General features: G+C 42.9%; 1 protein-coding gene across 1 annotated transcript; it reads left to right on the forward strand.

Annotated features, from left to right (window-relative positions):
• Window positions 1-735: 735 nt before the first annotated feature.
• LOC123489648 lies at window positions 736-16,259 on the forward strand. The gene is made up of 5 exons (XM_045220078.1): window positions 736-785; window positions 6,206-6,333; window positions 8,551-8,844; window positions 9,045-9,101; window positions 15,600-16,259. The coding sequence occupies exons 1-5, from the start codon at window positions 754-756 to the stop codon at window positions 15,878-15,880; spliced, it is 792 nt and encodes a 263-aa protein (XP_045076013.1). The 5' UTR covers window positions 736-753; the 3' UTR covers window positions 15,881-16,259.
• The last annotated feature ends 903 nt before the right edge of the window (window positions 16,260-17,162 follow it).

A 17,162-nucleotide genomic window follows, 5' to 3' on the forward strand; every position in this document is an offset into this window, starting at 1 on the left:
ATCTTAACCGATTTGATAAGTTTGAAGTGTCGTGTGTGTCTCTTCGGAACAGGGCACCCCTCAATTTCTGGCTGGCAGAGTCTCAGTGAAGTCGATTAGGAAGAGATGAAAATATTCCTTGGAGTGATTGAAGTACGTGTTTATTTTTTTTTATACGGGGTCTCTCCCTATTCAAGTGCAGTTCATATATTAACTATAGAGTCCGAGCATTTATCCAAGACCAATGCAGTGTGATCATTGTAAAGCTTTTGGTCATGTGGAGCAAGTGTTTGTAGAAGGGAGAAGCGAGATGTCCAAGTTGTGGAAAGGATCATATTGATGTGAGTGATGAATGTGACATGTTGCAATTGGCGGTGGGAACCATGAAGCCACGTCTTCCGAATGCCCCACAAGGGTGAACGGAACGAGGTGGCCAAGGGGTCAGGGGTTGTACAGAGCATTTCGTATACAGCAGCTGTGAGAGGGGTTGAATGGTGCACCAGGAAAGTCCATGGTAGTTGTTAGGCCTACACTGCAGGATGCAGGGGTCGCCTTTCACCAGCAAGATCCAGACATTTTAAAGGTTAAGAAGGTGGACTTTTTGGCATTTATAGCTATGGTAATTAATGGCACTGCCAAGGTGGAGAGAAGGTCCAGGAAGATATAAATCATAGTGATTGCGACAGGGCGGTTCCTGGGGCTAGAAGATTTCTCAGCGAAGGGAGTTACATGGAATTTGACACAAGCCGCCCACTCTCGTCATTGAGCCTGAAAATGGAGATATGGAGAACTAAAAGCATGAATAAGTAAGAGTTTTGTTTGTTTTGGCAATGTACTATTTTTATTAGGGTGGAGTAAGTTAGTTTCGTTAGTTAGTAAGCGCATTTCGTGTATTTTGTTAATTGACCGGTGTCTAGTATAAAAGCTATAGCTAGCTGAAGACAAAAGTATCTGTGTAACGTTAGGCTAGAAGTTAACTAACAGTTAGCTAGCTTTCCCTGTCCTATCGATTGTCGAAGAGAAATACGAAGCCCGGGAGCAAATTAGTTAGTTAGCTAGTAGGTATGTTTCAAACCGGTGTGATTGCCTTATACTTATTGCTGAGACATTCATCAATTCACGTTACTGCGTACATTGATTGAAAATCTATAAGCCCTAAAAACGGCCACATTTTTAATTTGCATGTATAGCTAATTGAGAAGTAGTAAATATTGATACTAACCACAATTGAACAAATGAATCAACACATGCTAAGATTTATGTCAACAATATTGGAGTTAAATTCCCGTATTATGGGCATACGGTCCCGTTATTGGCCTCCTTACTATTTTGTTCAATTACAAGATATATCCGTTTAATTATGTTAAAAAATAGACACCAACCTCGTATCCGAAGTGTTTACTAGATAGTTGGCCTGTCAACTTTTCATTATGTAGCCCGGTGCGCTCTCCTGTGGAGGGTTCTTCACCAACATATTCAGTGTTGTAACCAAATTTTTTTTTACATATTCATTTTATGTTTTGAGAAAGTAGATAACAGCTTAATACTAAAATATAAATGAGTATCAGTAATTTACATCAAATAAAACTTTAATTTCAGTAATGTGCATTGACATAAACAATGAAAACACTGTTGGAGTTTGTGTTGCTGAGATGCACTTGGAAAGTAAAGGAAGAAATACACAGGATGGGTTGAATAAATATATAAATATTATATTTTAGACTTTTTTTTTTGTACAAATAAATAATTTTAATATGAACACAAACAAAACAACAATTAAATCTCAACCTCCATCCCTATATTGTCACAAAAATCACACAAAAAATCCAGCTCCACCGCCACCTCTGGATCCCACTGCACACACCTGCAGTGGAACCAGTGCTGGCAGAAGTCACAGCACGCCCATGGCACCTCGGACCTACACTCCTGACGGAGAAGTTCTTCAACAACCATAGTAATTGATACAACAGAGAGAAAAACAGATTATGAAGTACCTGAGCGTGGTGGCGTGACAGAGGTGACCGGTGGAGCTTTTCTCTTTCTTTTCTGTGCTGCAGTTTGAGAAAAAGTAATGTTAGACAGAGCATGTTTCATGAAAACCCTTTTCAACTTTTTTACATCAATACCTCTGGAGGAAGCTGCATAAGTTTTGGAGGAGGTGGACATGACTTGAAGGCGGGTGCTATGGACTGTACATATGCTAGCTGAAGACCAACGTATCTGTGTAACATAAGGCTGGAAGTTAGGCTAGAAGTTAACTAACAGTTAGCTAGCTTTCCCTGGCCAAGTGATTGTCGAAGCGAAATACGAAGCCCGGGAGCAAATGGGTTACTGAATACTGTTATGTATGGTACGACGTGCTGTACGGCGTACTGTACGTTGTTATGGTTTACGACAGTGTGCTGCGTTACGGATGAATGGGTTGTCAGAATGTGTGGCACATGTCATTAAACGACAGTGATGTTCAATGTGAAACTGTGCAGATGTCCGTTCTTCTACAACTAGGCTAGATATAACATTGGTGACGAAGATGGCTGAATTCAGTTTACCACCGCCAGCACCATTTCTCGCCGTGCCTGGCGAACCTCCAGTCCCGTGGAATAACTGGCTTGATAGTTTTAACACTTATCTAGAAGCTATGGACTTTTCTACAATCTCCGACAAGCGGAGGACAGCACTGCCTTGGTACAGAGGGACAGAGGATTTTCAGAGCGCTTGGATCGGCTCCTACATTCACTGCTGCAGTCAGCCTCACCTGCACATGGCAGCAGAACTGGCCGACTCTGTTTGATGGACTGGGCTGCCTCACAGCCTTTACTCACAGGCCCCTAGTGAATCCGGAAGTGACCCCAGTCATGCAGCCCCTGCGGCGCATTCCCTTTGCACTGCGTGATGACGTCACAAAAGATCTCCAGTCACAGTTGGATGCAGGCATCATTGAGCCAGTCAACGCTGCCCCCTGGATTTCAAACTTGGTCATTGCAACCAAAAGTCAGGTGGAATCGGACCTGTGTGGATCTCCGTGCTGTGAACAAGGCCGTTGTCCCGGATAAGTACCCCCTTGCCTACAGCTGAGAGAGCTGACCCGCACAATTCCATGGCTCCACGATCTTCCCGCGAAGCTTGACCTTCGTCAGGGTTATCTTCAGGTACCCCTCCATGCAGCTAGCAGAGACCTCACGGCCTTTGTCACACATGCTGGCGTGTTCAGATATACTACGCATGCCTTTTGGACTTAGCTCCGCCCCCAGCTGCTTCAGAAGGTGATGAGCACCATTCTCGCTGGAATACCTGGGGTGGCGGTCTATCTGGATGACATCGTGGTCCACGGCCCTGACCTCCACATCCATGATTATCGACTCCACAGAGTATTCCAGTGCTCTACTGCGGAACAACCTGACCCTTAACGGTGGAAAGTGCACCTTTGCAGCTCCAGCCGCCGAAGTTTGTGGGCTTCCGCCTGTCGGCCAAAGGCATTGCCCCACTCATGTCGAACATTGAAGCCGTCCAACCGGATCGGAACCGACCTCAGCCTCTCAGGTGGCCTCATTCTTGGGCATGACAGCTTACTACCTCGGTTTCTGCCCCACTACTCTCAGACCACAGCGCCCCTTCGCCAGCTCCTCCAGAAGGATGAGCCATGGGCCTGGACGGCAGCCTGCTCAGACGCGGTCCGCTCACTGAAGAGCCAGCTCACCACAGCCCCAGTCTTGGCTCACTTTGACCCCGTCTGCCACCATTGTCACATGTGACGCCTCAGCTGGAGCACTAGGAGCTGTCCTCTCAAAGCTGCAGAATGGCATTTGAGAGGCCCGTCGCCTTCGCCTCTCAAGGACCCTGGAGCCCCACAGAACAACGGTACTCTGTGGGCGAACGAGAAGCACTCTGGCCTGTGTCTGGGCGTGCGTAAAGGTGGCACCTCTACCTATATGGCCGTCTGTTCACACTCCGAACCGACCACCAGTCCCTCACAACGCTACTGTCAGCATCAGGAACTGGCCACAAGCCACTTCGGCTGCACAGATGGGCGACCGCCTCAGACAGTATGACTATCAGCTGAAGTTCACTCCGGGGAGGGATAACGTGGTGGCAGACCTCCTCTCACGCTCCTTTGACGCTCTTACTCCACCGTCTTGCCAGACGACAATGCAAACAGAGCTTGTACAAATGCTCTACGCTCCTCTTCAGTCAGTCGTCTCACTGGAGGAGCTGAAGCAAGCTTGTCGAACAGGATCCCACACTGTCTACCCTCGCGCACCTACATACGCACTGGATGGCCAGCACATGTGCCGGAAGAGCTGGCGACTTTCGCCAGAGTGAAGCACTGAACTTTCTTGCTGGGAAGAAGTCTGTGTCTCTCGAGGGTTTTGCACTGTGGTCCCGGAGTGGCCTGCGTGCGCGTGTTCCATCCATGGCGCACGAGGGTCACTTCGGCATAGTGAAGGTCAAACAGCGATGTCGAGACCTTGTGTGGTGGCCAGGCATCGACCACGACATTGAAGCCCTGGTCAGGGATTGTGCTGCATGCCTCCTCAGTGGGGAAAACAGGACAGTCCGCCCCACCCCCTGCAGCCTGCGCATGGCCATCCCACCCCTGGGAGCACACAAACCGGACATCTGTGGCGAGATCCATGGACACGCAGTCCCTCACCATCAGCGCTTCCTGGTGGTGGTGTATGACCTCCACTCTAAGTGGCCAGAAGTGGTTCCTGTCGGAACTGTCACAGCACAGGCCATCATGGACATCCTAGACAGCCTGTTCACAAGGTGGGGCCTACCCCTCACCCTTACCACGGACAATGGGCCCCAGCTAACCTCTGCCGAGTTCTCCTCATATCTCAGCAACAAGGGAATCAAACACATCCGCACGGCCTACTACAACCCACAAGCTAACGGAGGGGTGGAACGCTTCAACCAAACGCTGAAGAACGGCATCAGAGCGCACCTGGTCCAGGGGTGCACGTTCCAAACTGCTTTGAATCAAACGCTAATGCACTACAGAGCAAGCAAACACACAACAACACAGGTCTCCCCGGCATCCCTCATGCAAGGTCGTGAGATGGAACTGCCACTGGACAGACTCAGAACACAGAGAGTAGCAGAACCGGCGACTAGGCGCACCCAAGAACAGCAGGCAGTGACCAGGCACCAAAGAGCAATGAAACAGCGTTTTGACAAGGCACACAGGGTGAAGAAGTCGATCATCCAAGTGTCAGACTGGGTCCGAGCCCGACGGCCTCAGCGGTGCAACAAAAATGGCCTCATTCTGGTCGGACCCCTTGCAGGTCCAGTCGACAACTGGGGCCCGCCATATTCATGATGAGCAATGGATCACGCTGGCACGCCAGCCGCCTCAGAAAAGTCCCTGCCCCTCAAGGAACACGAAGGCACACAAAACAGACATGCAGGCCAGAGACGCCACCGGATGGACCTCCTCCACCACTACCACCTGAGCCCCAGCCTCTGGGGCCCCCAAGGGCCAGATCCACAAGCGGTGGCGGTGGAAGAAAGGCCTATGCGGGCACCGAACTCGCCCTGCTTATCTGGGGGACTACTTAACCTCTTTTTCATTCTTAGGCTCCGTTAGGTGTCTTAGTCAACCTCCAGGTTAATGGACTGAACTGGCTAGTTTGGAGAGTCCATCCGTTTAAGGGTTAATGTTTATTTCTTACAGGTATCACTCTAGGTTCTTGCCCTATGGACATTTTATATATGGTACCAGTCCCTGGTTTTGGAAAGGGGGGGGAAATGTTATGTATGGTACGACGTGCTGTACGTCGTACTGTACGTTGTTATGGTTTACGACAGTGTGCTGCGTTACGGATGAATGGGTTGTCAGAATGTGTGGCACATGTCATTAAACAACAGAGTGATGTTCAATGTGAAACTGTGCAGATGTCCGTTCTTCTACAACTAGGCTAGATATAACAAATACATTGCTTGAAAATCTATAAACCGTAAAACGACCACATTTAAATGTACATGTATAGCTAATTGAGAAGTAGAAAACATTGATTCTAACCACAATGGAACACATAATGAACACATGCTAAGATTGATGTCAACGTCATTGGAGTTAAATTCTTAGCTAAGGATATCATTATCTAATACATAAATAATGGTAATCTCCTAACAGTCACTTGGTTATAACGTTACTATGAAAGTGTGTTGATAATTGCTTTCTTCAAATTGCAAATGGTCATACAAATTGTCAATTTCTCCTTAGGCGTCTGAGTGTTGTCCTAGTTACAATCTGGTTCCTGTCCTGCCTGCCTTCCAGCTGCCTGCCTTCCAGCTGCCTGCCTTCCAGCTGCCTGCCTTCCAGCTGCCTGCCTTCCAGACAGCCAAACTCAGGTTGGTTTTAATTAATTATACCACTGGAATTGAGCGTTTTCGTAACATACATGAAAATGTACTACTACACCAAAAAAGAGTCAAGAAATGACTGAGTGCAAAACAGTACCTTGCCTAAAATATCATGCCTCAACTCAAATTATCTTCAGTCCAAGTTGTAGTGCTCCTTGACTAGTGCTGAGGGGCGGGTGGGGTGTTATTAATCAACTAATTGACCAATGTCGGTTCAGATTACTTGAATTCCATTCAGTCAGGGTTTTTTTGTGAGCCCAACACGCTTTCTCTGGAGATAAATCGAATCATTCACAACGGAAATCAACTCAAGATCTATGTGGGATGCTGGGCTGAAGGGAGTTGTGGTTTTCATTAAACAAATATTCTTGGAGGCGCCTTATTGTAGCGAAATTAATATTACATTCTCTGGTAACAGCTCTGGTGGACATGCCTGCAGTCGGCATGCCAATTGCACGCTCCCTCAAAACATGAGACATCTGTGGCATTGTGTTGTGAGAACTGCACATTGTGGCCTTTTATTGTCCCCAGCACAAGGTGCACCTGTGTAATGATCATGCTGTTTAATCAGCTTCTTGATATTCCACACCTGTCAGGTGGATGGATTATCTTGGCAAAGGAATAATGCTCACGAACAGGCATGTAAACAAATGTGTGCACAATTTGAGAGATTTTTGTGAGTATAGAATATTGCTGGGATCTTTTATTTCAGCTCAAGAAACATGGGACCAACACTTTACATGTTGTGTTGATGTTTTTGTTCAGTATAAATAGGATGACTAAAGACAGAACAGTATGGGAAGTACAGAGATAATGTTTGGCTGCGTCTGCATGAGCAGCTATTATGACTTTAAGGAATGAAAAAATAATAGTCATCAAATAAAAGCTAAGTAATATAGACAACTGAAATATTTGATTTCAGAGTAATTTTCTATTGACTACCCAATGTGGACCTGACAGAAATTGAAATATTTACATGTTTTGGCAATTGAATGTTAACTATTTTGGGCTTTGGAATTTCCCATTTTAAAAAGCAAAACATTTATTTGAATGTCATTATTTCATCATGTATTATGAAAATGGGATCATTTTTCTATAAGTGAACTGAAACCGACCTGATCTAGAAAAGCATTAATTGCTCAGCATTAGCGTTAACTCATAAATTGCAGATCCTGCAGATTTATCCTCGTGTCGGACACTTTAGGGTTAGAAAATATTGTATTTTTTATAATATTGTATTGTGAGTTAAAGACATCAAAGCATGTTTTTTGCATTTTCTGTGATTTATTTGACCGGGTCAAAAGTTTGCCCTTCTGAAACGCCATTTTGATTAGTTGAGGGGAATTGATAAAAGCGTGAAACACTATCTAAAAACAATTGATCTTGATTGCAATACGGTTATGGAAACTTTAAACACTTAACTTAATGATTATCCAAAATAACTTTACAGATTCAGAAGATAAACTTGCTGTTTTAGCACATTTCTTCCACTGATGTCTTCTATTAGCTCATTATTCCCTCAGTGGGAATCTGTTAAAATGGGGTGATATGAAAGTGCAGTTTGAGGTTTCAAAACCGTATTGCACGCAATGATTATTAACGGTTAGACAGTGTCCGAGGTGTTGGACACATTGGCTGTGTTGTGGTCAATGGTTCGAATGAGAACCCAATGGCATGCTCATTGTTTGTCTGTATTGTAATTGTTTTTAATAACCTGCCCAGGGACTGCGGTTGAAAATTAGCCGGCCGGCTAAAATCGGCACTTTTACTGAAACGTTGAATAATGTACACTGTCCCTATAAAAATAAACTCAAACTTAACAATGCTGCTTTAAGGCAGAAGTTCCTCCAACATAAATATTAATCAGTCAACATGACTGACATGATTGAAGAAAATGTCTTTGTCCAATTTTATGTTGCTTAGAAAACATTTGTATATGCCAACAACGTTTAAGCATTTTTTATTTATTTGTATGAATTATTACAAAGGATCCTGACAGACTCGCACCTTATTAGTCACATAATAATACTACTTTACTTGATTTTGGTGTTCTGTAATGAGACTGAGGGAAAGTGTATGTAGACAGCTCTAGCATCTTGAAAGTGATGCTCGGGAGTAGCATTATTTAATGTTCAAAATGTTTTGCTGTGGTGGCAAAAATATTGCTCTGAATAATATGGTGGTGTTTTTCTCTCATTTTTACAGTGCCATACTCGGTATGTCCGGTATTCGATGGGGAGTCCTTATTCATAAAAATTCTTGTTAACCAGTGTCCTGAGTCTGAGATCAGTTTTCGCACCCAGCGAAAAGGCAGTGTGTTCACGTATGACAAGGAGAAGGACATGTGTACTGTGGAGCCACGTTATCGGGACAGGATCCAAATGAAGAATGACTCCAACGGCCGTATTTTTGAATTTCGCAATGTAACCAAAGAAGATATGGATGAAATATATGTGATCTATGCTTCCAATACACCCCATCAGAGATTTGTAATTACAAGTAAGAAGTCTCCTGTCCATCTTTTTTTTTTTTTACATTAAAAGGTTTGAGTGGAAGTACATGTGACAGTGGTTTCTAAAGTTGTACTGTTGCTTCGCTGTACTATCTGGGATAAAACACCAGTTATAAAGCTGTTATTCCTATTGTAAATGAATTAACAAAAATCACTAATGTTTATTTAACTTATGATGTATTTTCAGGGAGTACTGAGAGTTCAACCACCGCAGCAGCCCCCCAACCATCTTCAACCACACCAGGTATAATCATCTTCTGATCTATAAGTTGAAGTAGATTGCTGAGAAGATTCTGATCTGTGTAGTGCAGTAATAGCAGATTTGGTTCATTTTTACATTTTAGTCATTTAGCAGACGCTCTTATCCAGAGCGGCTTACAGGAGCAATTAGGGTTAAAAGTGCCTTGCTCAAAGGCACATTGACAGATTTTTCACGTAGTCGGCTTGGGGATTCAAACCAGCCACCTTTCGGGTATTGGCCCAAAGCTCTTAACCGCTAGGCTACCTACCGCCCTGGTTTCAAATAATATTTAATCTTTCAAGCGCTTAATTGATATTGCGTGTTGCAGTAGAAGCAACAGAGATGTACCAAAAGTGAAAACCACGCCGATCAGGCATTCAAAGGCCAACATTTTACCCTTGTAAAGACCCTGTGAACTAACGCACAGCAACAATCCCAAAATGTTACCGTAAATATTTGAAAGAAAATAAATTCCAAGTTATCTTTGGGGATCTGTTGTGTAGAACTAGAACGTAAAGTAAAATTCAGATGCTGTTCTTAACTTCCACCAAACTCCAAATGTCACTTTATTTTTTGCAACCTCGATCATGACCAAGCAGTGGGCCAGATCTTGTTTATGTGCCAGTACGTTTTGGAATGAGTATGATTATGTATATGCCCACACCTGGCCGTATTTCATTAGCACAGTCAAGCTACTTTCCAACTTTCAAAGAGCAGAACTGCACTGTATGGTTTCATATGCACTGAGTGTACAAAACATTAACAACACATTCCTAATATTGAGTTGCACCCTGCCCCTGCCCTGTGAACAGCCTCAATTTGTTGGGGCATGGACTCTACAAGGTGTTGAAAGCGTTCCGCAGGGATCCTGGCCAATGTTCACTCCAATGCTTCCCACAGTTGTGTGAAGTTGGCTGGATGTCCTTTGGGTTGTGGACCATTCCTGATACACACGGAAACTGTTGGGCGAGGAAAACCCAGTAGTGTTGCAGTTTTTTACACAAACCGTTGCGCCTGGTACCTATTACCATAGCCCGTTCAAAGGCACTTAAATATTTTTGTCTTGCCCAATCACCCTCTGAATGGCACACATACACATTCCATGTCTCAAGGCTTAAACATCCTTCTTTAACCTGTCTCCTCCCCTTCATGTTCACTAATTGACGTGGATTTAGCAAGTGACATCAATAAGGGATCATAGTTTTCACCTGGATTCACCTGGTCAGTATGTCATGGAAAGAGCATAATGTTTTGTACACTCAGTGTATTTGCCCACACCTGGCCATATTTCATTAGCACAGTCAAGCTACTTTCCAACTTTCAAAGAACTGCAGGGTACGGTTTCGTATACACTGAGTGTAATAAACAGTAACAACACCTTCCTAATATTGAGTTTCTGTGTGAGTCGCTTTGATGTAGGCCAACGTTTGTATCATGTTAGTACATGTGCTGCCGAAAGGAGTGGGACAGTACTTTCAGAACATTAGGCCTAGCTAGTTAGCTCGCTAGTTAACGATGTATTAGTAAATGTCCTAAACAACTTTACTGCGCCACTCAAAAATTACTGTGAATGTCTGTGGGTGCCTTTTCAAAACTAATGTTAGAAACTCTGTGAAACGGTGTCATTCACAAAAATGTTATAGTTAAGAAATCATTTTTGCACCACAGGAAAGCTGCAGTTAGCTATATGGAACGCATGGAAATTGATAAATCAATCCCATTATGTCAAAATAGCTCCCCTGAAACCTGAATGCCTACGCTACTTTATAAGATAAATCACATGACCTTGCTTCAAAGTATACTAGCCAACATTTGATAACTGGGAATTAGGCCTTCTTTATAGACGTTCCTTTTTTTTGGCTTCGTTGCCGTATTCTCTGAATGCCTATCCCAATAGCTAAATAACCAAAGCTTCTGCGTATGTGTGGGATTCTCTTCTTAATTCAGTCTTTGCTCTACTCATTCAGCTACCCACAGAACAGGTTACTATAGCGCATTTCAGTGATGAATGGTGCTTGTTTGATTCAGCTTTGACCTAACTTTATTAATGTCTGCATAATCACATTGATAGTATTTTACATAATACAACTGAATATAAGAGCATAGTATAAGGCTACTGTAAGAAAACACCCTCATTTCTTATACAGTGGGGGGAAAAAGTATTTAGTCAGCCACCAATTGTGCAAGTTCTCCCACTTAAAAAGATGAGAGAAGCCTGTAATCTTCATCATAGGTACACGTCAACTATGACAGACAAAATGAGAAAAAAAAATCCAGAAAATCACATTGTAGGATTTCTTATGAATTTATTTGCAAATTATGGTGGAAAATAAGTATTTGGTCAATAACAAAAGTCTCTCAGTACTTTCTTATATACCCTTTTATGGCAATGACACATGTCAAATGTTTTCTGTAAGTCTTCACAAGGTTTTCACACACTGTTGCTGGTATTTTGGCCCATTCCTCCATGCAGATCTCCTCTAGAGCAGTAATGTTTTGGGGCTGTCGCTGGGCAACACGGACTTTCAACTCCCTCCAAAGATTTTCTATGGGGTTGAGATCTGGAGACTGGCTAGGCCACTCCAGGACCTTGAAATGCTTCTTACGAAGCCACTCCTTCGTTGCCCGGGCGGTGTGTTTGGGATCATTGTCATGCTGAAAGACCCAGCCACGTTTCATCTTCAATGCCCTTGCTGATGGAAGGAGGTTTTCACTCAAAATCTCACGATACATGGCCCCATTCATTCTTTCCTTTACACGGATCAGTTGTCCTGGTCCATTTGCAGAAAAACATCCCCAAAGCATGATGTTTCCACCCCCATGGTTCACAGTAGGTATGGTGTTCTTTGGATGCAACTCAGCATTCTTTGTCCTCCAAACACGACGAGTTGAGTTTTTACCAAAAAGTTATATTTTGATTTCATCTGACCATATGACATTCTCCCAATCCTCTTCTGGATCATCCAAATGCACTCTAGCAAACATCAGACGGGCCTGGACATGTACTGGCTTAAGCAGGGGGACACGTCTGGCACTGCAGGATTTGAGTCCCTGGCGGCGTAGTGTGTTACTGATAGGTAGGCTTTGTTACTTTGGTCCCAGCTCTCTGCAGGTCATTCACTAGGTCCCCCCGTGTGGTTCTGGGATTTTTGCTCACCGTTCTTGTGATCATTTTGACCCCACGGGGTGAGATCTTGCGTGGAGCCCCAGGTCGAGGGAGATTATCAGTGGTCTTGTATGTCTTCCATTTCCTAATAATTGCTCCCACAGTTGATTTCTTCAAACCAAGCTGCTTACCTATTGCAGATTCAGTCTTCCCAGCCTGGTGCAGGTCTACAATTTTGTTTCTGGTGTTCTTTGACAGCTCTTTGGTCTTGGCCATAGTGGAGTTTGGAGTGTGACTGTTTGAGGTTGTGGACAGGTGTCTTTTATACTGATAACAAGTTCAAACAGGTGCCATTAATACAGGTAACGAATGGAGGACAGAGGAGCCTCTTAAAGAATAAGTTACAGGTCTGTGAGAGCCAGAAATCTTGCTTGTTTGTAGGTGTCCAAATACTTATTTTCCACCATAATTTGCTAATAAATTTATGAAAAATCCTACAATGTGATTTTCTGGATTTCTTTTTCTTATTTTGTCTGTCATAGTTGACGTGTACCTATGATGAAAATTACAGGCCTCTCTCATCTTTTTAAGTGGGAGAACTTGCACAATTGGTGGCTGACTAAATACTTTTTTCCCCCACTGTATTTTAGGATGATTGTACGAATTGTAATTATTCTCTCATGCAGCCAAAACTCAGTCAACAGTGCGCAGTAGGCAAAACACTCGAAAGTATTCAGACCCCTTGACATTTTTCACATTTTAAGTTACAGCCTTATTCTACAATGGATAAAATAATTTTTTCCACTCATCAATCTGCACACAATACCCCATAATAGCAAAGCGAAAACTGGTTTTTACACATTTTAAAAATAAAATACTTGAACACTCTGAAAGTGTTCAGACCCCTTGACTTTCCCACATTTTGTTACATTACAGCCTTATTCTAAAATGGATTAAATAAAGTCCATCAGTCTACACACAATACCCCATAATGACGAAGCGAAAGCAGGTTTTTAGAAATTTTAGCAAATTTATACAAAATAAAAAACATACCTTATTTATAAGTATTCAGACCCTTTGCTATGAGACTCGAAATTGAGCTCATGTGCATCCTGTTTCCATTGGTCATCCTTGAGATGTCCACCTGTGATAAATTCAGTTGATTGGACATTATTTGTAAAGGCATACACCTGTCGTCTATATAAGGTCCCATAGCTGACCATGCATGTCAGAGCAAAAACCAAGCCATGAGGTCGAAGGAATTGTCCGTAGGATTGTATCGAGGCACAGACCTGTGGAAGGGTACCAAATAATTTGTGCAGCATTGGAGGTCCCCAAGAACACAGTCGCCTCCATTCTTAAATGGAAGAGCTTTGGAACCACCAAGACTCTTCCTAGAGCTGGCCACCCAGCCAAACTGAGCAATCGGGGGAGAAGGGCCTTGGTCAGGGAGGTGACCAACAACTCAATGTCACTCTGACAGAGCTCTAGAGTTCCTCTGTGGAGATGGGAGCACCTTCCAGAAGAACACCTGGCCAGACAGAAGCCACTCCTCAGTAAAAGGCACATGACAGCCCGCTTGGAGTTTACCAACAGGCACCTAAAAGGACTCTCAGACCATGAGAAACAAGATTCTCTGCTCTGATGAAACCAAGATTGAACTCTTTTGCCTGAATGCCAAGCGTCACGTCTGGAGGAAACCTGGCATCGTCCCTACGGTGATGCGTAGTGGTGGCAGCATCATGCTGTATGGATGTTTTTCAGGTGAAGAGACCGGGAGACTAGTCAGGATCGAGGGAAAGATGAACGGAGCAAAGTACAGAGATCCTTGATGAAAACCTGTTCCAGAGCACTCAGGACCTCAGACTGGGATTAAGGTTCACCTTCCAACAGGACAACCTCCCTTGATTTCTCAGTTTGGTCGGGCGGCTAGCTCTAGGAAGACTCTTGGTTGTTCCAAACTTCTTCCATTTTAAGAATAATGGGGCCACTGTGTTCTTGGGGACCTTCAATGCTGAATAAAGTTTTTGGTACCATTCCCCAGATCTGTGCATGAACACAATCCTGTCTCGGAGCTCTACGGACAATTCCTTCGACCTCATGGCTTGGTTTTTGCTCTGACATGCACTGTCAAATGAGGGACCTTATATAGACAGGTGTGTGCCTTTTCAAAATCATGTCCAATCAGTAGAATTTACTACAGGTGGACTCCAATGAAGTTGTAGAAACATCTCAAGGTAGCTAAGATATGACTAAACTAAAAGGTATTTCCTAAAGAAAATCTGTGGCCTTGCTTCAGCTGAATAAAAAGGTTTGGAGCCTACCATAACCATTTGATCTTTGGTATTTACTGAATGAGTTAATTATTTTAAAAGGCATAAAACGTATTTGGTTGCAATGTTATACATCAAGGGAGGTCAACCATCCTCCAGAACAGCTAATGGGTGTGCAGGCTTTTATTCCAGTGCCTCTCTTAACAAACCACATTTTTTAGAAATGAGCTGCTCAACTAGACCTTGATAAACTGGCTCTGTGTTTTGAGCAGGGCTTGATCAAAAGCCTGCACACCCAGTAGCTCTCCAGGCTGAGGGTTGACCATGTGTTTTATACCGTTGCCTAACAGGTATTCTACTTTGGGGGGGGGGGTTTAAGTGCCTTTCACAACGACAGGAGATATATATATATAAAATAATTGGTCATTTAGCAGACGCTCTTATCCAGAGCGACTTACAGGAGCAATTAGGGTTAAGTGCCTTGCTCAAGGGCACATCGACAGATTTTTCACCTAGTGGGCTCGGGGATTAGAACCAGCGACCTTTCGGTTACTGGCACAACGCTCTTACCCACTAAGCTACCTGCCTCCCGAGATGGTACATAGGATCAGATAGAAGCCTCCCAGTGTCAATACCACATTACGCATACTTTCTTTTGTTATACATACATAAAGATGTCCCTAACGGTTGGTCATGGGAATGTGGTTAGAAGTCATGGAAAAGTCGTGCAATTCCATCTCAAAATGTATATGAACCCTGAACACACCGATAGGCTAGTTGAACACCATCTGCTCTAAAATTCGCTCACTGTACATATTTCAAGAAAATTTAAACGTATATTCCCATTAAAATGAATGAGATCAAATGGTTGGCATTCAAATATTTTGCTGTGTTATTGCTACTATTATCATATTGAATTCAAAATGTTGGTGTTGTGACATCTACTGCAGGAAAGTCATTGCTATGAAGTCATTTTCTGTCATGAGAAATCATTACAAACCATATAAATCATTTCACAACATGGATTCAGTTGTAATGGCAATTTGTGTTCATTTATGTTAATGATAGAAGCTGGAAATAATCGTACTATAACAGTTCTTTTTTTGTTTGTTGTCTTTACAGGTCCATCTGTGGTACATGGTCATACTGGTTTGCTAATATCAAGAATACTGGTACTATGTGTGGTACTGGTAATGGTACTGGTATGGCTATGGGTCAAGAATCATAAAAACAGTAAGACGAAGCACCTGGACATGGAAGCAAATCAGCAGAACGTTGAAAATGAACGCCGTCTGCATCTCTACGTGCCTGGCAGACATCTCGGCTTGGATGTCGGCCCACCACCTCAACAAGACGGATCTGCTCTTCTTCCCGGGGAAGGCTCCAAGACCTCCATCAATTGACTACTCCACGGTGTCCCCCTCCCATGTAAATTAATAAGCTGTTTACCCTGTCACAATCGTCGCCTCCATTCACTTCCATTGATTGTTAGCTTGTGGTGGCTAAATTAGTTGAATTTTGTAGTGGCTGTTTAAAGAACTGAACAATGGATTACCATTTCTGCTGACCCATAGACTACTTTCAGTGTGAAGGACCCATCTAACAATACATTGTAAAATCCTGAACTTACCCTTTAAACCCTCAGCCTTACTGGCTATATAACATTTATTTTTCTTCATCGACCTTGCATAACCTTTAAATATACTTTCAAGTGTTACTTAAGTAGTTTTTTTTGGTATCTGTACTTTACTTTACTATTTTTATTTTTGACTAGTTTTACTTTTACTTCACTACATTCCTAAAGAAAATAATGTACTTTTTACTCCATACATTTTCCCTGACACCTAAAAGTACTCGTTACATTTTGAATGCTTAGCAGGACAGTAAAATGGTCCAATTCATGCACTTATCAAGAACATCTACTGCCTCTGATCTTGCGGGATCTCTAAAACACAAATGCTATGTTTGTAAATTATGTTGGTGTTGGAGTGTGCCCCTGGCTATCTGTAAAAAAGAAAAGAAAAAAAAAGAAAAATGGTGCCGTCTGGTTTGCTTAATATAAGGATTTTTAAATGATTTATATTTTTACTTTTGATACTTAAGTACATTTTATCAATTACATTTACTTTTGATATTTAAGTATATTTAAAACAATCCTTTTACTGGGTGACTTTTACTTGAGTCATTTTCTATTAAGGTATCTTTACTTTTACTCTGTTTTACGGCCTCTGCATATGATACATCATGACTGATCCTATATCAGATTGCTTCCACATTCACCTTAATCATGTGCCCCTCCACACTTGGCACATCTTTTCTTTCCTTTACACTGAGCAGCTACATGTCCCATTCTTTGGCATTTAAAACACTGCAGTGCATATGAGACAAATTCTCTAACATTGAAACTAAGGAATCCTATCTGTACTTTTCACGGCAAGACTTTCTCAAACCTCAGCATCACTGATAAGCTTTCACTTCTTTGACCCTCTTTCCTACTGATCAACCTTTTGGCCTCAATCACTCTGCCTCCCTTCACATTTCTTTAATATCTGTGGACATAGATATTGAGACCCCAGTGATGACTCCCCTCAATCTAACATAAGCACCAAGGACATGGCTTTTAATCTTCATCCCAATAGGTTTTTCCATTTTCAGAATCTTCTCTTGCTGAGCCTGGCTACCACA

The sequence above is a fragment of the Coregonus clupeaformis genome, unplaced genomic scaffold (assembly GCF_020615455.1).
Source record: "Coregonus clupeaformis isolate EN_2021a unplaced genomic scaffold, ASM2061545v1 scaf3114, whole genome shotgun sequence".
NCBI lineage: Eukaryota > Metazoa > Chordata > Actinopteri > Salmoniformes > Salmonidae > Coregonus > Coregonus clupeaformis.